At 34.0% G+C, this 21,842-nt stretch overlaps 3 protein-coding genes across 4 annotated transcripts in view; 1 reads left to right on the top strand and 2 right to left on the bottom strand.

The window, feature by feature from the left end:
* Window positions 1-3,162, bottom strand: part of Prp6 (pre-mRNA processing factor 6) — a 16,777-nt gene extending 13,615 nt beyond the window's left edge. The window contains exons 1-7 of the mRNA XM_071595533.1: window positions 2,956-3,162; window positions 2,821-2,880; window positions 2,640-2,736; window positions 2,337-2,472; window positions 1,990-2,146; window positions 1,287-1,417; window positions 183-360 (exon numbers count right to left, since the gene is read on the bottom strand). Coding sequence (XP_071451634.1) covers window positions 183-360; window positions 1,287-1,417; window positions 1,990-2,146; window positions 2,337-2,472; window positions 2,640-2,736; window positions 2,821-2,880; window positions 2,956-3,050 — 854 coding nt within the window. The 5' untranslated portion in view covers window positions 3,051-3,162. The remainder of the gene's footprint in view (window positions 1-182; window positions 361-1,286; window positions 1,418-1,989; window positions 2,147-2,336; window positions 2,473-2,639; window positions 2,737-2,820; window positions 2,881-2,955) is intronic.
* Window positions 3,163-8,168: 5,006 nt separating this feature from the next.
* Window positions 8,169-19,829, top strand: Orc5 (origin recognition complex subunit 5). The gene is made up of 9 exons (XM_071595422.1): window positions 8,169-8,250; window positions 11,216-11,387; window positions 11,520-11,650; window positions 14,788-14,974; window positions 16,157-16,287; window positions 16,367-16,512; window positions 17,698-17,998; window positions 19,042-19,151; window positions 19,473-19,829. Exons 1-9 carry the CDS (start codon window positions 8,170-8,172, stop codon window positions 19,510-19,512), a joined length of 1,299 nt encoding a protein of 432 aa, XP_071451523.1. The 5' UTR covers window position 8,169; the 3' UTR covers window positions 19,513-19,829.
* Window positions 19,830-19,934: 105 nt separating this feature from the next.
* axo (axotactin) overlaps window positions 19,935-21,842 on the bottom strand; it is an 80,136-nt gene continuing 78,228 nt past the window's right edge. Inside the window, exon 34 of one of the 2 annotated variants that reach the window (XM_071594998.1) lies at window positions 19,935-20,464. The gene's annotated coding sequence lies outside the window, so the exon portion shown is untranslated. The remainder of the gene's footprint in view (window positions 20,465-21,842) is intronic. The other variant, XM_071594997.1, reaches the window with a different exon arrangement.

The following is a 21,842-nucleotide window of genomic DNA, read 5'->3' on the forward strand; positions in this document are numbered from 1 at the left end:
ATGTAAGCACCATGGCATCTACTATAATAAAATATTAAATTTTTTCAAACATAAAACAATGCTTGAAAAACTTGAAAGAATATGAATGTAGGGTATAAATGAAAGATTACCAACAAATATTAACCAGCCATTACGCTAGAGAATAGGAAAAGTGAACACAATAGGAAAAAATATAAACTCACTTGATATCTCCTCCATAAGTGGGAATCATTGACTGGAGATCAGTCAGGTAACCCTTGGGGTCGACAACCGTCTGACCCTCCACGGAATCTGATACTTGGCTTAGTTTTACATTCATTAGTGTGTTTCTTGCCTGCCCAATCTTACACAAGTCAAGGTCACCAGTGGGTGTCAACATTCCTGTAAATAAAATACATTCAAATTAGGACAAATCGCTACCTTTGATTAAGAATAAAAAAGAGAAGCCACACCTTACCAAGGTCTTGGCACAACTTCTATCCCACAATATATTTTTGAATCATTATTACATTAAAATTCATATTAAGCTAATCATTTATACGATTGTTCAATTCTCAACGGTTGCCACATTTTGTTTTTCTATTATACTTTACAGGGTGAACAGTCTTTCTAGTGACCAACTGCTACATTCCTCCATAACTAGCTTGGTTTATCATGCCAAAATTAACTTTCATTCCTAAAGTGCTGTTAGTACAAAATACAAATGCATTATGCTAATGCATTCTTGAGTTGACACGAGTTGTAAAAGGCACTGCATTTAGAATTAAAAACTCATATTATGGACTGATATGACCCCATAAGGAGTTACTCTTTTTGATTTGTATATTTTTTTAAATTTGATGATTACATGTTAAATTTCCATTTTGTTTAAACCAAAATTAGAATATTTTTCATGAAAAGTATGTAATTTGGAGTTCTGCATGCCTGCCACTCCCACAACTTAAATCCTACTGCGAACTAGCAGGAGATAATAAGTCAGGAATGAAATTACATTTAGATAAAAGTACTCTACAGGCCCTGGATATCCAAACAACATTTCATTCCTGTTATCTCTCAGTGTGCCTTCCCAGCCATAAAAGTCTTATGTCCAGAGATGTCGCCAGCCATTAAATACAAAAATAACAAACACAGCTCTCCACAGTTTTTTGTATATATGTGAATGTTTACAGATGGATCATGAAAGAACAGCCCCTACTTGCCTTACATCATTTATTTTCTTAGTTACTTGCCAAAAACTGGCTACTTCAATGTGTCTCAGCAACCCAGCATTTTTCATGCTTGCTTTACATCATACAGTCATTGTTTACCTGGAGTGGTTAGACCTGATGGCGTGACTGTTCCTCCAGTGTTTCCTGGAGATGGAATATTTGCATCAATGGACGATGTCGTCTCCCCTCCCAAATTACGGGCAAGCACAGAATCAGGCAGAGGGGTAAATCTAACAAATGGAAAAACATTAATTACAGAAATCTACTTTTATCACAATACCATTACTTTGACTTAAAAATAACAGGAATTTTAATGTTAAACTCCATTATGCCAATTTTAGCACTGCATTTTATTATGTTTTCAAAGGTTAGAATCAGTTGTTACAAAAATGGACTTGGTTTTTAATGTCATTAAAAATAGTACCTACACAAAAACATTATTTTCTGAACTTAAGACAATATATGTAATATCACGCTACTTCATTAGCCATATTAAAATTAAGACCATTCTTTCCAGAAGATTTATTTCACTTTGCAGGGAAAGGTCAAAACTAACTGCAAAATATGGAGAGAAGGGCATTGTTTTCTACCAGTGAAATAAATACTCATCAAAAGCATAATGTAATGGGGGAACACTATAAATTTGAACCAAATCAACTGTTTTTTTTCCGACTCTAAAGAACCATGACTACTTCCAATAATAATTCTAATAATGTGGCCTAAACGTCATCTAAGTATAAAAAAATAACTCTGCAGGTTAAAAACTTTTAATCTAACAAAGGATTTCTAAATTTTCACTCACTTTTCTGCTCGTGGATTCCTTATCTTTCTATTTCTGGCATCGCCCACCTCTGGAACATTTCTCCATTCATCTTCTGAAACAGATACCAATCCTCTTTTCAAGTCACTAAACTGCTGCTGAATCTTTGGCCTCTCCTGCCGATATCGCTCCAGCTCCTCTGCAAATAAATACTTTAATCGTCAGTCACGTATAAAACAAACGAAAAAGAATTACGATAGCTATAAGTAGGCCGAACCACTAGAAGTTTATATTTCACTATGCAATGAGATTCTAATTTACGAATATGATCCACTGGAGATTAAAAGCCAATCATGCAATAAGTGAACACTTGTTTTATTAGGAATTACCCTTGAGGCGCTTTTCTCGGTACTCCTTTCTCTTCTCATCCATTCTTTTGTCAATTGCCTCGTATATTGCGTCTGCCTCCTCGTCATCTTTATCGTATGGATCCTTACTAAACAGAGAGCCACCATATCCTGAGAACTGAAAGAACGATTTTGTCCGAATGAATGTCATTTTAATATGCGAGTGCACATATGAAGGGTCAATACAGGATGAATTATTTTCATAAATGACAATTTGGGTTGGCAAAGAAGTAGATACCTGAAAAAGTAAATTGTTAAAAATCAATATTTACAACAGCATATTACCTCATCATAATTAGAGTCGTTTAGATCTTCATCGTCGTCATCCTCTTCCTCTTTAGAATTTTTCTTTCTTTTATTGGGAGGCGCATGCCGATCATCACTAGAAGAAGAAAATTCTTTCCCATGAAATACATGCCTTCCTGCAGAGTTTTCAGAAGTGTGCCAGAATTATGGAAATACTTACGACACGTCATTAGCATCACGAGCTGGACCAATATCAGAACGGGTCGTGAATCCAGTAGCACTGCAAAAAATAACACCATGAATACATGAACTTAGTCGGGTCGAGCCGAAATCTATCTCATGTTTACTTTCTTACCCACGGCCTACTCCTGCAACATATCCTAGTGGTGCAGGAACACCAATGAAATGCTTTTTGTTTCGATTAACAAGCGCAGCAGGGGGAACTGCCATTTTTATAAATAAGTGCACACAATCACAACGTTCAGGTTTAGTAATATCCCGTTACATTTCTGAATAAAAGCAATGCAGCAGATTCTTCAGAACGAAAACAACACTTCAATGTATATCGATGAAGTTGAAACCGGTACAAACGATATATCAACGTGACCAGTGATACTGATCACTATCACTCATTCGATACACTCGATATATGTTTTTCGCGGGAGATGTACGTAGCTGAATAGAGACTTGTAAGTTAAAATTATTTGTGCTATGTTAGCCATAAAACTAAAACATATCGGCTTCATTTTGGTGTAATTTTCTCATAAATCGAAGTTTGTCATGGGTGTTGCATTTACACCCTTGCCCTTTGATACTATTTGTTCATAACTTATTGTTAATAGACCCATTCATAATTTTCGCTGATTGATAGCCACTTACGCGCAATGATTAACATGTTAGCAGTACAGCATAACTAATGTCTTTCTTCAAAGCCTTCAAAATCCTGTTGCATATTAAATTCTTATTACCAACTTCTGAAGTTTTTCTTTAGTTGAATTAGACAATTAGAAGTAATAGTTCAGCTTTCTTCAATAACTCATTTCATTACATTAAAATGTAGCCGATTGAAATCAAAGTTTGAACGTATTTTAAATTCTCATATACAATCATATGACATTAAATCCCTTTGCTACTAAACTCGAAATATAAAATGGAATGACATGTTTTTACTCATTGAGCATGTAAATAAATGTAAAGAGTACCTCTGGGATTCTCTTAAACTTCCCTAAAATATGATTACTTATTATCTTTTTCTATTCTAATTCATGTTATGTCACATGAGTGTGTTTGTTATAACTTTGTTTGCAAATTTGCTTATTATTTCTCTCGCTGAAGTACTACGTATGGTAATTTCACACAGTTAAATATTTAAGTGTAGATTTAATGGGATAGGTGTTTTCTGCACTCCTAACGTTTTGAGAGTATTGAAGTGTTTTACACAAGTAGTGGAGCCTAACCAAACGCTTCATATTTATATAATAGAATATTTCGCCAGCCCGCATATATATTCGGTCATTTTCCATGTATTGTAATCGCAGAGGAAGATTTTTGCTTAGTGGAAATGCTGATCTTGTCCATTATCACCATTTAGCTGCTGCATAAATTATATATATTCATTTACTTTTCCGCATGCGTATGAACTGTTTCTAAAATTTCTATTCTCGTGGTATAATTCAATTAATATCGAGGGATGATAATCCTGAAAGACTACCGCAAAATCTTAATAGAGATGTAATCATAGAATACAAGTTAACCGTTTTGTAATTGAAACTAATTTTAGTTTCATAAATAAGTTCCTTTTTATATTAATAAAAATACTACCATATGACATCCTATAAAGAATTAAAACGTAATTGTTTGCTCTTTACCATAGCGCCAAATCGCAGGCAGTGCGATTATTGCTCTCTCATATTATAAATATTGAAGGCGTTGAAATAACTTAAATTCCACGTTGGAATAAGAATGATATTCCTAAATTGCAGTGTAGCTGCCAGTAGGTCATTCGTCATCAAAATCATTCATGAAAGGACCCAAAGGTAAAGGGGCCTAGGACTGACCCTTCATGGAACCGTATTTCATTTCCAAAGGAGTAGACTTTGCTGAGATAATAACAGTTGTGGAATGTGAACATATTTGACTCTCTGTTGTTCACCAGTGAGGCAGGACATAATCAATTAAAGGGGTTTATCATCAATGTCTATACTTCCGGGTTGTAAAATGATTAAATATGTCCCTTGGATGCCCTTTCTCATTGAAACATGAGTTCTGCTCATCAATAAGTTGGAAGGGTGCAGTATTGGTGGACTGGGTTTTCTAAAGTCATGTTCAATGTATTGAAGTAATTTTTTATGTTCAAGAAAATGTGTCATCTGGTGGCGTATCAGAGTATAAAACTGTGTGAGAACAGAAACTATGGAGGTGGAATGGTAATTGCCAGAGATGTTGAGGTTACCCTTTCCAGGGATATGGCCAACTTCAAGTTAGTGGGAAAGATACTTTCAGGCAATAATATGCTGATTCTGTGAACTAGTGGTTTTGTTATAATATGGATGGATACTTTTATGACGTGGGAGGTATTTCATCAATACTTAAAGATTAGGTTTTCTTGAATGAAAAAGCACTGTTCTAATTCTAAAGCAGTTAAGTCCAGTTCTAAAGCAACTGATTAGGAGAAGTCGGGAATATAAAGAGGCTAGAGGTGTAAATTCTACTGTTTTAGTTATGTGGACATGGGAAGGGTTAGCTATTATGGTAAACTTATCATTGGAATTGCTGGCATTTGTTAGTATTAGAGAAAGAAAAACCATTTAAAGTTATGTCTCCTACTGTTTGGTGACCTTGAATGATATAAGAGACTGTTTTAGCCGTTACTCTGTGGAATTTTTCCATCGTATAGAAAGAAAGAAAGCACAGCAATTCCACATTTACAAACCATTCCCCCTTAACCTTGCAAAGCCTTCAAACCCCCGCAGAGTGGCCTAAGACCTCTCCCACCCATACCCATTACCCAGACTCCTCCCCCCCCTCCCTCCTCCGTTCTCCCCAATCCACCCCCATTCCCTGATTGTGTATATATACCCGCCCTCTACTATGTATGCCTTCACCTGAAGATGCCACGCAGTGGTGAAACCATGGTCGTCTGAATAAAGTGTAAATGTGGAAATGCTGTGTTTTCTTTCTTTCTATACGACCTTGAATGAATGAATTATTAATATATTTATTTATTCAAATATAAGGGTTCAATGGACTCGGAAGATCTTTGTTGCATGCCCATTGATTAGTCCCAAAAGAAAGTTTCCTATGGATAATGCAGTTAGTTGATGTTTGAGGCTGATTTCTCGTATCATTTTCTGTGATCACAAGAATGAAATACATTCAACCACAATAATAATTACAAGGGTTAACACTCTTTGATGTATTTATCGAAAAAAATATATGGGCAATGAAGGCAGTGTTAAATCAAGACATGAATTCAATCAAGTGTGTCAAGAAATATGAGTTAGAGTTTGGACTCACTGAGGCTGGAAGTTGGGGGCTGGCAAAACATGACTGGTTGAAGCTAAAAGCATTTCCGAGGCCTGGTCAAGAGAAATTTTAATTGGTGTTCTGAAAATTTGACATTCCTAATCAAGAGAGCAAACCTGCTCACATCTTCTCCCTGAAGCTGAAGTATGGCTGTTCAATTATCCTGTACTAAAAGAAACTTTGAATGGTGACACTCAACTGAAAACCAAGATAATGAAAAGGCTTGGTGAACCTTTCCATGTGGCCAAATATTTTGGAAAATGTAGGGCTACTCCTATTAAAATAAATAAATGTACTAATATTTTATGTATGGTTAAAATATAAAGAATATTTTTACCAGGAAGTAACACTTGTTGAAGCCCTAATTTCACATGATCTATTAAAAGAAATTATGTGGCCAATAGCCCTAATGTTTGAGTGCAACTAGCTGTTAATGTGGCATAAGATGAATGATGAAAAAGAACAGAGCAAAAAGATGTCTAGTAACTGGGTTACCCATGCTGAGCACACTGCATGTGGCTCTTGTCAATCAGCAAGGTTTTCACTGGCTATGAATCCCCAGGCTCGAAGGGTCACCTAATTGTTGCATGAGTGTCATTGGTTCAACTCATAAAGAAGGAAAACCTTTAAAATGGTTTATATGTAATGTTTCCTTCCTCCGTACAAGTTGCGGAAACCCAGTGACTTTATTTGACACTTCTATAATGCGAATGTAAATGAGATTTGAACATTAGGTTTAGGTATAACATGTAGCCAGTACCTAGTAGCCTAGTCACCAAGCCAATGAATTCTTTGCATATGCGCTAAATAGTGGTAAAATTGCTTTCATAAATGAGTCTAGAGCTATCTCTACTCTTGTCTGGAAGTACAATGCTTATTCTGCTCTTGGAAAAAAACCCAAAAAGAAAAATGTCAATTGAGGACAACTTTTGAAAAATTAAATTATGATCTCCTATATGAATAAAAATTGATTCTACATTATAAAATATTGGTCCATTGTTTTTTTGTTTAAATATTAGAAAAATGTTCATGTCAGATTAAAAAGAATGTTCAAAAATAAAAGTTCTCTAAATATGAAAAACTTTAGTGCCCCCCTTGTGTGTATGTAAGGCTAGGCTAAGTGCCCATTTCCTAACTCAGTCCTGGGCCCATTATTGTCGGAGTGGAAGTCTTTGGCATCAATGAGTTATAGGTAGGCCCACCTCTACTCATGATCTATGTGAAGACCATTGTAAAATTCGTTCATAAATTCTTGTGGACTTCTTCATCTTTGTGAAGTTTGGATAGTTCATGCTAAAGGGCCATAAGTACATGGAGTATACTGGACACATTCAAAATGGGCTAAAAATGAAACAATGCCCATAGGTCTCCTTAAGCTCTTAACTTAGATGGCAATTTAATCCAATTGTTTTTACACATTTAATTTTAACTGAGCTTCCCATTTACCATTGCAAACTTGGTTCTGCCAGAAGTTTTTCCTGTTTATGTTTCACTAATCTGTTTGGTTGCCTTTTTACTCCTACATTTTCATCATCGATATGTTTTGAAGCAAGATCTCTGGTGCATGATCACCAATGTTTAACATGGGTAGTTAGCTAATAGTATTAGTGAGTATTAGCTTGGTAATAACATAATTGAATGCAGGAAAAAGTGTTTAGCCAAAAAATTGAGCTCAATTATAGCCATTCGGTAAAATTTCTTTGAAAGTATGGTGAACATCACCATTTTAACTATCATGTCTGTGCCATGGATATTACTCTGGGAAATGAGTGTGTATGAGGTGGGTGGTTTTATGTGAGGTGAGCTTTGTTTACATTGCAAGGGCCAAATTTTTTGTCTTTAGTGTGAGCAGGAAATTAAAATGATTTTTTTAGCCTCCTTAATCCCTCCAAATATAAGTAAGATATTGACCTTAAACGTGACATAGGTTATTGTGTTGATGGTACATCAGGAGTTTTTCTTTTTTATTTCATTGCAAACCCAATGTTTTTTTTTTATTAAAATAGCAATTATTCTATAAATTTTATCTCTTTTTAGGTTAAAAATGGCCTGCGAATACTCAAGATATGGTTTAAATCCAGATCGCATCGCACAGATAGAGACTCTGGTAGATTTAATCTCTAAGGTAATGACTATTTATTTGTCCACTTTTTGTTTTTTTTTCACATTAGCCTTGTAGTAGGAAGTATAATATGTATTTACTCTTAATGTATTGATAGGGATTTCAAATTCGGCAAAATTGTGGTAGAGGCATATCATGCTATATTTTTATATAAATTATTCAATTTGCTAAACAGATAGCAAAAGTTCTTCTAATTAAAATCATCACTAAAATTTTCTGTGTTGGAAGGGGAAATAAACTTCTTTTGCTAGCATATCATTGCATCTGTGCGAGAATTCTCTGAAAAGAATGTTAATGAAATCATTGGTGGGGAAGTATTACCTGAAGAGCCAACGCAATTTACTCTTGACTTTTAAAAGGCCTACTTTTAAAATAACATTTGGAAAAGTAATTTTCTCATCCAAATGAATTCGTTATTGGAAATTAATTGTCCCCATTGATACTTTATTCCAGTTTTACTTGTAGTTTCATACAGGTGTCTTAATAAGTAGCAAGTTGAACTGAGCTTGTGTTGAAGGGCTTTTACATGCGTATCCCAAGAAATATTTGCACATAGAGAAATACCTAGAAATTTGCATTCTGTCACACGCTCAATTGATAGGTCATTGATTTTTACCAGCAGATCATCTGACACGTTCTTATTGCGTGTAAAGTATACTATTTTACTTTTATTTACATTTAAGTCTAGAAGGTTGTCTGTACACCACTTGTTTATTGTAAGTGTGACAGACTTAGATTTTTCCACAAGGCTGGGATATGTTTTTGTTGATATTATTACATTAGTGTCGTCAGCGTACAACACTGGTATTATTCCATCATTATTTGGTAAGCAGTTAGGTAGGTCATTGATGTAAATCAGAAAGAGGAGTGGCCCAAGGGTTGAGCCTTGTGGAACACCTTTGTTAACTTGGTATGCTTCGGATGAATATTTTGACCCATCAACTGATAACACTACTTTCTGAGTGCGATTATGAATATAGGACTTCATCCAGTTGAAAGGACTTCCTCTAATTCCTATTCTATTGAGTTTAATTAGTAGTCTATTGTGGTTTACATTATCAAAAGCTTTTGACAAGTCAAAAAACATTCCAAGAGTTTTGCGTTTAGCATCTAATGAATTAAGTATGCTGTCGATTGCCTGACATATGGCAGTTGTGGTAGACCTTTCAGATCTAAATCCATGCTGAGAATTTGAAAGTAGGAAGTTTTTTTCGAGATAAGATGCTACTTGCATATACATGGCTTTTGCGAATATTTTAGCAAATGTATTTTGGACGGCTATTGGTCTGTAATTATTCAAATCATTTACACAGCCATGGTTTTTATAAATGGGCACTACTTTTGATTCTTTTAATTGGGATGGGAAAATCCCTTGTATCAAAGATTCATTAATTAAAAATAAAAGGGGTGCTTTTATGGTTTCAAAACAATGATGAACAACTTTACCAGGAATTTCATCTGGGCCAGCACTGGATTTGTTTCTGAGTGAGGAGACAATAGTTTTTAGATTGGTTTCAGAACAGGGCTTGGCAAACATTGACGATGGTGCATTTGCTAAAAGCACATTGGCTGGAGAAGTAGTTAGGCAAGGAGCTGATACTTAGTATTTGTTAAAATTATTAGCTAGAGATGAATAGCTAATGGCAGTGTTATTTTCAGGGTTACAAAGTTTTGGGAGAGTGAGTTGTGGACTTTTCTTACCTCTGCAGTCATTAATTATTTCCCATGCAGTTTTGGACTTGTTATTGGAATTAAGTAACTTATTATCATTATAGGTTCTTTTCGTGGTAGAAATCAGTTTACGGTAATACTTTTGAAATTCCTTATAGAGTAACCTTTGTTCATGATTGTTTGAACTTTTACTGGAGATAGCAAGTTTTTTAAGGATAGTTGAGTAGTAACAGATCTCATCAGTTAGCCATGGCTTACATTTAGTTCTATGAAATATTTTATGATGTGTTACTGGGAAACACATTTCAAAATTGTGTTTGAAAATTGAATAAAAGTAATTGAAACCTTCGTCTACTGACTTAAGGTCATAGACAACATGCCAACCCAACAACATGCCAACAAACATGCCAAATGTACAACATGCCAAAACAATTCACAGCATTCATATTATTGAGTAATCGTATTTCTTAGACTGTTTCATCTTTTGTTGATTTCATGAGATATGTCATTGAAACAATCAGTTTTGACAAATGTCTAGTGGAATATGCATTCTAGTATCATAATAATGGTGAATTGCCTTATTAGTTACCAGAAATATTTTTCAACAATTTTATTTCATTTAATCCTTTCCTTGCATGTTTGTTGAGCACTATCATAAATCCAGAGGGGGCAAATTACAGAAGAACAGGATAGTAATTGGTTCAAGCGAATAACAAATTCTTAATTTTCTTGGGTAAACAACATGGGTTCAGAGTTCACTTAGTTTTAAAACTTATATGTACACATGGAAAAAGTGCCATCATTTTTTAACACTATAACCTTCCATTGTTTTGGCAATCAAGAAAATGCAAATTATGCTTTATTTAAAAAAGTGTTTAATCTTGCATGATGTAATCCTATCAAATGATTTCCCACCAGAATTTCATAGACCTGGGTAAAGGGCATTGAATTCATCAAGCCCATAGTTCTTCCTTTTGGGCATAATAATGGAAACTCTCATAAACCTCACTTTACTTCGTAAAAGACTATTTTTCAGTCCAATGTTCTGCCAAGCCACCCATTTGAAATTGGATGAGAATATCATTAGTTTTTGTTACTATAGGGTTACACTTAATGTGATCAGTTAACAGGAACATTTCTCCACTTGGCCAAAGTGGTTGGAGCAGATATTCTGTGCATCTATTTTGAGCCTTATGTTCCTTCTCCAATCAGAAATGCAATGCTTGGAAGAGAAAGTTGTTAATAATTGCAATTAGCATTTTTGTGTTTTTAATCTTATCTGAACAACCTGTTACAGACTGATGAAGTGCTACCATCAAGCATATTTATTTATGGCCATAGTTGCTCAGGAAAATCCTTTGTTGTAACCAGTTTATTAGAAGAACTCCAGTTGCCATATGTTCGATTCAACTGTGTGGAGGTTTTTTCGATTAAAGTTCTGCTGGAGTCAATTTTGAAAAAGTATTGTGGTAAGTTCTTGTCGTACTATTTATTACATTGGTTGGGTATTTGTGGATTTTTTATTCTTATATTGACATGTAATTATCATTAACATGATCTGTTCTATTTTTATTTGATTTTTTAATGAATTATTTTTTCAGAATGTTCTTCAGCTAAAAGTAAGAATACTAAAAGAAGTGATGTTCATGAACCATGTGAAAATATGATGGACTTAGTGAATAAATTGAAATCAAAATCTCAAGGAATAGATAAAAACTCAAAATTATTTATTGTAAGTAAAGTTTTGGAGATTTTTAACCTTTCCTTACAAAAACTCAAAGTGTGGTGAGTTGTAGTTTTCTTCTGCTCTTAGTGAAACACTTAAGTTTTAACAATGCTGAAAATTTCAGTGCTTTCCATTCCTACCATGTCAGCCAAACCTCTAGAGCAATTAAAAAGTCAATACTGGTAAGTGAGGTCTGTCCGGAAAGGATCCAGTTATGCAATATTTTGAGAAAAATCCCATACCTATAACATTGAGGTCTTAGGCCCCTTCTGAGTACTCCTTTTGGGACCTCTTACTCTTATCCCAGCATCTCTTCCACTTTTCATAAAATTCGGCAGTCCTTTTTCTGAAAAGTCATCTGCTGCCTCGTCACATTTTCTTTTATTTTTACAACATCAAGCTTTTCGTGCTGCAGTTGCAAGGGACTTGCTATAAGCCGCGAACAACTGGTTAAGGTCTTAACTGGAGATTGAGTCATGTGTCAAGTACAGCTATGAACCTGAAGCAAAAGCCCAATCTTCTCAAGAGTGAGTTGATGAGGTAAAGGAGAATGGAATGAGGCAGCTGATGAGTATTCCAAAATAGAAATTTGCCGATTGTTTTGAAAAGTGAAGGAGAGAGACATTGGGATAAGTGTGTGAGGTTCCAAGGGTAGTATGTTGAAGGGGACTAAGGTCTCATTGTTCTCGAGGTAGGTTATTATTCCCAAAATATTGCATGGCTGGATAATTTCTGGACATTAAAAATGTATTTTACAATTTATCCTGTAAAATTTCAAATACACAATTGTATACATTTATATAGTAATACAGTAAACTCATTTATCCATGGGCGGATTATCCATTTAGTGAATTATCGATGCTATTTTCTTTTCCCAGCACCTCAAAATTTTTTATAAAATGACAATCCTAAAGATAATCAAATGCTTTGAAACTTTGCTATTTTAATTACACATTTAAAATACCCCTGCTCCCTTATAAATTATTATTTTGATCAGAAAATCAAAAGTTTTCATTAGTTTTTAATGTTTGAATTTAAACATTTTACTATTTGTGCATTCCCATTATCCTTTCCTATCATTCATTAGCCCTGAGAATTTCATATTCTAATTTAATGTGATTAAATAATTAGTTTTACTCTGCTACAATTAAGCCATTAATTACCGGCGTGGCAATATTTCAATTGGTATCATGTGATGAATATGAATCTGTGTGAGGGAGCTTTGTCTACATTCTTAGACATTCATTTTTATTTTTTTGGTTTATCCTGGCCACATGATTGGTTTAGCTTTCAGACAATAGGTTCTGCTTTCTCTTGATGATAGTTGTGTTCTTCTAAAACTTTAAATGAACCCTATAAAAAATGCCTGAGAAATGGGGAAAAAATTGTGCTTTCAATTGCTGAAAAAAATCAAATTAATCACAAGGAATTTAAAAGGAGAGTTCATCTATATCCTAATCACCATCCTTTATTTTTTTAAATAATTTGAATTAAGAATTTCTTCCATTAGCTTGGGTAGTTGGGAATTTACTGTATAGAGAAATCTTGATTAGTATAACAGGTGATGTGGCTCTATAAGGTGTGAATGTATGAATTCCAAATTGCTGTGAATGTCATTTTTCCCAATGGTTGATAAATATGAATACTAGCATTAATAGGAAGAAGGTGAGATCACCTGTTAAAAACAGGAAACATGAAAGAGTGTGGACTGAAGGAAGAGTTAAAATTTTGTGGCATAAAAAGGTTGATTTACCTGGAGTACAAATAGATAAACTCTGCTAAAAAATTTTATAGCTTGGTTTTGTGATGAAAAGGCCCTATAAAAAAGGGATGAATTCCTCCAAAACATAATGCCAGGTGAGAATGCCCATGATAGAGTTCAATAGTATGCCAGTGGACTCTGACAGACCTTGCTTTGTGATCATGAAAATGCAAATAACCAGCTTCTTATCCAATTCTAATGCATGAGTGGATTTGTATACAGGAAATGTATAGTCCAAGAGGTTTTACTGAACCTCTTGGACTCCATGCAGCAGGTAGCAAGGCGTAGTAATAGTTAAATCATTTGAAGGGTAAACTCTCCTAGTATTAAAATGAATGCCGTAAGTTTCATCATAGTTTAAAACAATGTTATGGGAGCCACACCACTTCAGCATTTCATAGCATGTTGTAGTCACATGATCACTCAAAAGAGTTAGACTACCAGATATTAGGCTGGCTTATCATCATCATTAAATACTGGTTAATTCCATGTAAAATATACAGCCAGGTCATTAATGGAGGAGCCCTGTGAAACGCCAACATTGATTTTCAATGGGCTGAAGCTAACCCATCCCCCCTATCTTTTAAACCAAAAAGGAGAACAGTTTTTCATTTTTTGTGTAAATAGTATTTTTTACGTAATAGTTTTGAAATTTACCTCTTATTTAACAAAGTATTTTATAAAATAATTGTTATGATCGTTGTGTCATTAAATCCATTCGAGCCATGTTTGAGATGTTACTGTGCAAATTTGAGTCTTCATAAGAATGCAACGGTTCATATACCTAGATAAAACCACAAAAAGTGAACAGTATGTCATTATTAGTATTCTCTAAGCTTGCATCATATTTCAAAAATGTATTCTAAAATTTCCAACTAAAGCCTTCTCCTTCCTGTTATTTTATTCTCCTATCTCCAAAATACTCGCTAACCTTCCCCATTGTCTGCACTACTTTCACTCATCCAATGCATCAATACCATGCTTGATTTTTTTTATTATCTATTTGGGTATGTGCTTGTATAAAGGCTTAGAATTGTGTTCTGTTACTATCTGCCACCTGTTCACCTACATTGTGTGTAGCTCACCTTAATTACCTCTGTTTAGATCAGACCCATAAAAGATAACCTTCATACTGATTACACCTCATCCACCATTTCAAGTGTGTGCTTATGTATGTATAGCTGATATTTTTAACCTAAGAAAGAATGTTTAAGTATTTGCACGTGAAATGTGAATCCATGATGTAAATTGAAGCATTTTCCTTAGGCATTTGTAGCCACCGTGAATTTATTTAAATGAATCGCTTGACTATAGTTGGTTCGTAAGCACAACCAAATGGATACCCTAATCAGTTCTACATATTGTGAACTTCAAATCCTAGGTCCTGGAAAGGAGCGACAGAATTCGAGAAATGGGCGATCATGTGCTACCTGCTTTGCTGAGGCTATCTGAGCTAACTGGCCTGAACATCTGTTCAATTTTGCTCAGTGAAGTTGTCTGGGAGAAATTTTATGCCAAGATGGGATATTCTGATCCTATTAGTTTGCATTTTCCTCAGTACAACAGAGGTAAATCTTCTTCATGTTGATTATTCATTAGTGTATATTTCCCAATTAATAAAATTTCCAGGGAAGTAAAAATATGAGAATACAGTTTTATATTATCAAGGGTTCATAACTATAATACATCTGTTCACTATAGGTACAGTGTAGCATTTGATTGTTTTGATGTCTTTGAATTGAAAATCAATATATTTTAACGGTTACTTTTCTTGTTTTAATTGAATTTCAGATGCAACTTGAATTATATTTTCATCCAAATTAGTTTCATTTGACATTATGAACTTCCTGTTGGATCTAATCCTAGTGAGCAAAATGTCTGATGGTGCACCTCTATTGAAGAAATGGTAGATTTGCAATCTTGATCAAGAAAGTTGCTAGTGTAATGAAATTGTTGATTTTCAGAGATCCTGATAAATTCACTGGTTTCTGCCCTCCATTATCTTGGAGCAACATAGCCCTAACTCACAGTTACTATCATAAAGTCATTTATTTTTCCAAGTAGTACGATTCATATCGCTTCCAATAAATTTCATTTGTATGATTTTTTTGAGTGAATCAGTTATGTTAAATGAGTAATATGCAAAAGCTTTTTTTATCGCTTTCATCATATCTGTGCAATTTAAAAAAAATAATGTTCTTTTGTCAATCTTGAATCATATAATGAAATGTACATGCTCAGCACTCAGTAATGTGTGATAGCACAATATACCTGTATTTTTCTGAATAATATCTTAGTTTTTTATAGTAAGGGAATATTTCTGTATAACTCCCTGGAATTTCTATAGCTATAAAAATGTTATACATCATAAGTTATTAATTGTAGAGTATAACTTAAGCCTTACAAGCCATCTTATGTTTGTGTTCTACATGTGTATAGTGACTATTTTCAGAAATATGATTGCTTTCAAAGAAGACTAAAGAGAAAAATACTCAATTGAAATTTCTAAAAAGTGGAGGAACATCAAATTCATAATGTTAAAATTACTAGTAGTATCTATCAAAATATACTCAGAATTTTGTTACCAAATTGGTTAATAAGGTCAATGGATGAAAATATATGGTTATGAAAATTGTTCAAGATCAATCAATCAATACAATTTGTAGTAAGATATGGTCTTCCTTCCCATTAGTGTTCAATAATGTCCTCACATGTCATGTAGTAATGCTGACTTTAATTTTTGGTTTCAGATGAGATCATCAATATATTATGCCAGTCATACAACAGCAAATACCCCCTAGGTTTTTATAAAAGTTACCTAAATATGTTCCTAAGCACATTTTACCGAGTTTCAAGAAATTTATTGAACATCAAATCTTTGGCAAGTCCTCATTTTCTTTTGTATATATTGCCTTAGGCATTACATTTTAGAACAGTTTAAAATAATTTTCATTGTTTAGGCTGAAAAAATATTCATAGACTACTGTCATCCCATTGAAACGGGTGAGATAAGAATGGATGATGTGAGCAGCCTTTGGAGATGGATTGTTCCTCGCTTGAAGATAGCATTGCAGCAAGGTCATTTCTTGGCCAGTGATCATCTTAAGTGAGTTTGCTTTTAATCTTTTTCATTCTGTTAAATGATTGGTGGCAAAAATTCATTACATCCTTTTCATCATTGGTTGGCTGTTCCTCAAATTAAATTTGGCAAAAACTGTAATCAGTAAAGAAAAACTGTTGCATTAGTTGCAGTTAAAATTAATATTTTGTATCAGTATTATGCTTAAAATGTTTGATTATTGATATAGTAATTTAGTACTATGTTTGATTATTGATATAGTAATTTATTTTTGAGTTTGGTTGCTATTCACACTTCCATAATATACACACAGTCATGATTATAAATAGGATATATTTAGTTGTTCTGTAAACTGTATAATTCAATTCAGATGAGCAATCGTCTGCAGAATCTCAGAATCTTGAGTGTATATGGTCTTTGAATTTACATTTTGAAAGCAAAAAAAATGAAAAGGTTGAATCTAAAGAAGTGGTACCAAATTAAAATTCTTTGAATATATTTTATGAAAGATCTGCTGTCCATCATACCTGAGTACAAGCAATCCTCTTTGTCATTTGTTTTTCTGGCTTGAAGTTTTGTAATAGTATAACTTTTGCTGTTAATCACAATGTTTATTCATCCATACCAAAGAGGTATCCATGAGGATTTTGTAAAGCAGGAAAATGAAATAACAGGATGATGAGCAAGTGAAGAATGGACATCATTACAAGTACATTTGTACATTAAGCTGTACATTAACTTGTTCATTTAAAATACCATAGTGTCGAAGTTCAGCTCAAAATATTCATTGATAGAGTACAGTGGGTGTTGCAAAACCATTTTTCAATTACAATTTTGTACCTTATGCTGCTCTTGAGTAGGCCTTGCTTGGCAACTTATTTGTATTGGTGTAGCCTACAAAACTCAGAAGAAAAGTCACTGTTAATCAGTGATGAATTTGGAAAAAATCATTGTCTTGTATAATTATGTCAAATTTGTTTGAAATATGATTTTCAAATGAATAGATAAAACATTTATTTGTGTTTTTGGAAAAATGATAGGATTGCCCAGTGGATAACAAAGAAAAAAACATTAAATTTATTTGCTGATGTTCTGTTTTTGCTCTGTTTGCCAGTTCATGAATTCCTCAAGTGCATTATGAGGAAATAATTCCATCTCTTGTTTACCTCAAATGTAACATAATTTTCCTCATTTCCATGTTGTCGCATGCAGTAATCAACCTGGTCAACCTCTGTCAATCACTAATGGCATTGCAATGACCAAGTTGAACCTTCCTTTTCATTCCAAGATGTTGCTCATGGCTGCCTACCTGGCATCACATAACTCATCGAAATCAGATCGTCTAGTTTTCTCCAGGCATGCGAACAAGAAGAAGAGGAGGAAGGTGGAATCTCAGTCAGTGAAGAACAACTTGATTAGTGGTCCGAAGCCATTCAGCTTTGATCGAATGATGGCCATATTTTATTGTATCAATGATTGTGAAAAGCTTCACACATCTCTTCTAATGTCACAGGTTAGAGCCCTCACTCAGCACATTTCATATTTCCTTTCACTACTCACTGGACATCATCTTCTTGAGCTGTTGAGATTGTGGTTCTCACTTTATTGTGTATTTGTTTTTTAGTTTGTCATTAAAGGAATTGTGAAAGAAAAGTTGTCAGTATATCCAAGCGTCATGTTTGGAACAACTTAAAAAATTCTCCAGCAGGAATGGACTGCATGCATTTTCACATCTTAGCTTTACTTTGCTTATCCCGAATTTCCTAAAGAAATGGATGAATTAACGCTGAAAATTTATCGCATGTACTTTCTTATTTGTTTTCACTGGCCTAAAACTGGGATTTGAAGTTTGCTGCGAAGGTTTATGTGGAGTGTATGGATTGAAGATTCAAATCTTCCAGGATTTCTTCCATGTGGGTCCATTTTCTAGGAGGGCAAAAAAAAACCATTATTTCCCGCATCTCATTCGTGCAGCCATGGAAATCGCCAAGAAGCCCAACAACATCAACAAGAAAGATGGCTGTGTGCTTTCCGGCTCCTGGAAATGTGTTTTAGCCAAAATCTTTTAACCAATCACAGTGCAACTTTCGGGAAGGGAGGCCTGTATAAGATGGACAAAAATCAGCATCAGCCACTTCTAACCTGAAGATGCCAACTGTAATGCCAGCAAAAGTCATTCTAGAAAGTGGGCCCACGTCAAAGAAATCCCAGAAGATTTGGATCTTTCAGATTTGATGTATCGAAAAAAAAATATTTTTAGAGTGTTAAATAATTTGGGATCAGTACCACAAAAGGTCGATGGAGTTATGGGATCAAAAATCATATAAATGTACATAGGTACTAATTTTAATGTTCTCTACTGGCTAAGAATCCGTTGCATAAAAAGAAGTAATCAGTGGACTAATTATAATATTCCTGATTGGAACTGATGCTGATGAAGCTACTACCCTAATTAGCTTTTACATAAATTAGCTCTTCTCCAAAATTTGTGGCTTATTAAAACACTTGAGTTTTCGATAAGGTAATACAATTCATGTATTTAATGTTTTCCCCTAGGTATCATATCTGTTGAGAGTGCATCTTTTGGATACTTTTGGTGATGATATGCTGAATGAGCCAAAATACATCTGCACTGCAAATTTTGACATGGTTTGCGATGTGTCAAGGTAAGAATCAACTAATTCATTATTCTGCCATTAGTTACGTACATTTATAGGTAATTCATCACAAAATCCATTACAATGAAATAATGATTGAATAATTTTCTTCTCTTTTAACTCTGTAATAATGTATACATTCAGTAAAACCTTGATCAAAACAAATTGTGTATTTCTATCAAATTTTTCACCCCTTAAAATTTATATTACCTTAAAAGTCTTCTACTTATAAGTCTCTCAGGAATGTTCTTTTCATTATGATTCATGTTTATTTCATATCTCGAATGATGTTATTTTATTAATTATTTAACTTTTCACTTGTTGCAACAGGTCAATTAATTTCAACATTGTGAAGCTTCTTCATAGTTGACTGAGGACAGCTTTAAACATCCTGATAAAACAACTGCCATTTCCTGATGATAGCTTTACTGATAAAGTTAACTATGAAGGAATCAAGTTGTAATGGTATGGTGGTATAACTGTTAAACTATTCAAGAAATTAGTTGTTTGGCCTGTAAATTTTTTTTTACATCCCCCAGTTGTATTCTCCAGCTGGAATAATATGACTTAATGGTCTAAAATTCCAAGGTATTTATTCAGCCAAGAAGTTATGAAGATTATCAATATTTTTTTTGTATAAAGCTTGATTAGATTTTTAATGCATGTCATGATTTATCACTGAGAATAGTTTAAAAAGATTATTTCATTGTGCTGTACCAACAAAAATAAGAGGTGAATGATTTGTGATAATGATGATTGTTTTGTGTGAATAGTAACATTGGGAAATTAATTGTTAACTGAATTTCATCTTCAACTGATTTTATTATTAAAATACAATAGCCTATGAATAGGTCATTTGCATTAAATTTTTTTACAAAATAATTTCTGAACACTAAAATTGGTATCTTTCTCAAAGCATTATCATGCAAAAACAGCTCTTTTAAGTAAAATTTGTTTTTTTAAGTATTTATTTTTGAAAAATTATTTACTTTGGTCCCAGAAAAGCCAGTTATAACAATCTATTGTGATATGATTTTTTAAGAAGAACTGTTCAACTGGCAGTATCTGAATGTTTCAAATTAAATTTTTTAACTTTTATATCTTATTCTATTTGTAAGCATCGATTTTCTAATGAAAATAAACCTCCTCTCTTAGAGGCTGTGTCTATGTTCATTTACTATTGCCAAAGCACATAGCTCCTCTTGTTCAGCCAAATCTCTCTAATAAAATGAATCTCCTCAAGTGTCACAATCACGAAGAACACCAAGGTGACAGTTGTGAATGAACAGTTTATCTCCCAAGGACAGGAGTTATCAAGTGCCCTGAAAAAACAAAGAGAAGCACATTGTATAAGTTTAAAAGAAACTAATATTCAAGGAGAACAGACAATTAGCAAATTTTGGAGTCATGAAATTATTATTGTTGTTCTTTGAAGACTTTTTTGTGAGTATTTTGTCTCTTATTCATGTTTCTTGCATTTATGTATTCCCATATATTCTATTTCATTTATTCCATGGGTGGCAATGAAGTTTGTGACTCATTGATCCAAATCATGTCTTTGGCAGTTATAATATAATGGTCAAAGATAGCCTCGTAGAATATCGAATAGTGTATTATTCAAAGAATATGGACGTTGACAATGGTGGTGAAAAGAAACTTAACATTTCCACCATAAAGATTTAATATTTCATGACCATGGTTTCGATGCTGCGCATCATCATCAGGTAACATACGTCAACATTTTTCAGCTGATATAGTCTGGCTCAGAGAAGGGAGTAAGGGAGAGGAGAGGGAGTAAGGTAGTGGGAATAAGGGAGAGGAGAGGGGGTAAGGTAGGGGAAGTAAGGGAGAGGGGGTAAGTTGAGTTTAGGTGCAGCAACCTATTAGTGGTCTAGGGGAGGGGGAGGGTATGTATTGGAAGGTTACTGGCTCAAATTTGTGAAAGTTTATATTAATTAAATGATCATTAAATGAGGGGGGTCCTCCTAATTAAATATACGTTTAATTTGGGGGGGTGTTTGTCTACAATGGTTTGACCTTTACTTAGGGACGGTCGATGATCATCACTGCCTTGGTGGGGGTAGGGTTGGTGCAGAAAGATATTGGAGTCTTTTAAGAATTTTAGGAGGGGGGAACAGGAGAGGCATAATGTTTCATTGACCACCTCAAACCTGTCAGACTGAAGGGATTGCCAAATTTCCAACTCCTCCAAAGCATTCAACCTGGGTCCTTTCATTTCATTGTGAAGAATGTTTGCTGTGAAGTTACTCGTGTGATTTTTATCTAAGAGGTGTTTGGCGAATTGGGATCTGTTGTCTTTCTTTGTGAAGCATGAATGGTGTTCTTTGATCCTTATATCGAATGTCCTCCCTGTCTGTCCAATATAGATGGCGTTGCAGTCCGCAAAATTGAGTTTATAAACCCCTTATACATCAATTTATTTATTTATAAATAAATTGATGTATGTTACCTGCTGATGATGCGCAGTATCGAAACCATGATCATGAAATATTAAATCTTTATGGTGTTAATGTTAAGTTTCTTTTTACCCTCATAATGAAGGAATTCCACAAAGTTAAACCTGAAACTTTTATGCTTGACAATGGTGATGAAAGCTAACTGTAAACCTGTTAATACTAGTGTTATCCCATGATTAATGGTTTACTAGCAATGGCTGCCGACTAAATACATTATAGGTTC

Source organism: Hetaerina americana, unplaced genomic scaffold (assembly GCF_022747635.1).
Source record: "Hetaerina americana unplaced genomic scaffold, ioHetAmer1.1.p SCAF_7, whole genome shotgun sequence".
NCBI lineage: Eukaryota > Metazoa > Arthropoda > Insecta > Odonata > Calopterygidae > Hetaerina > Hetaerina americana.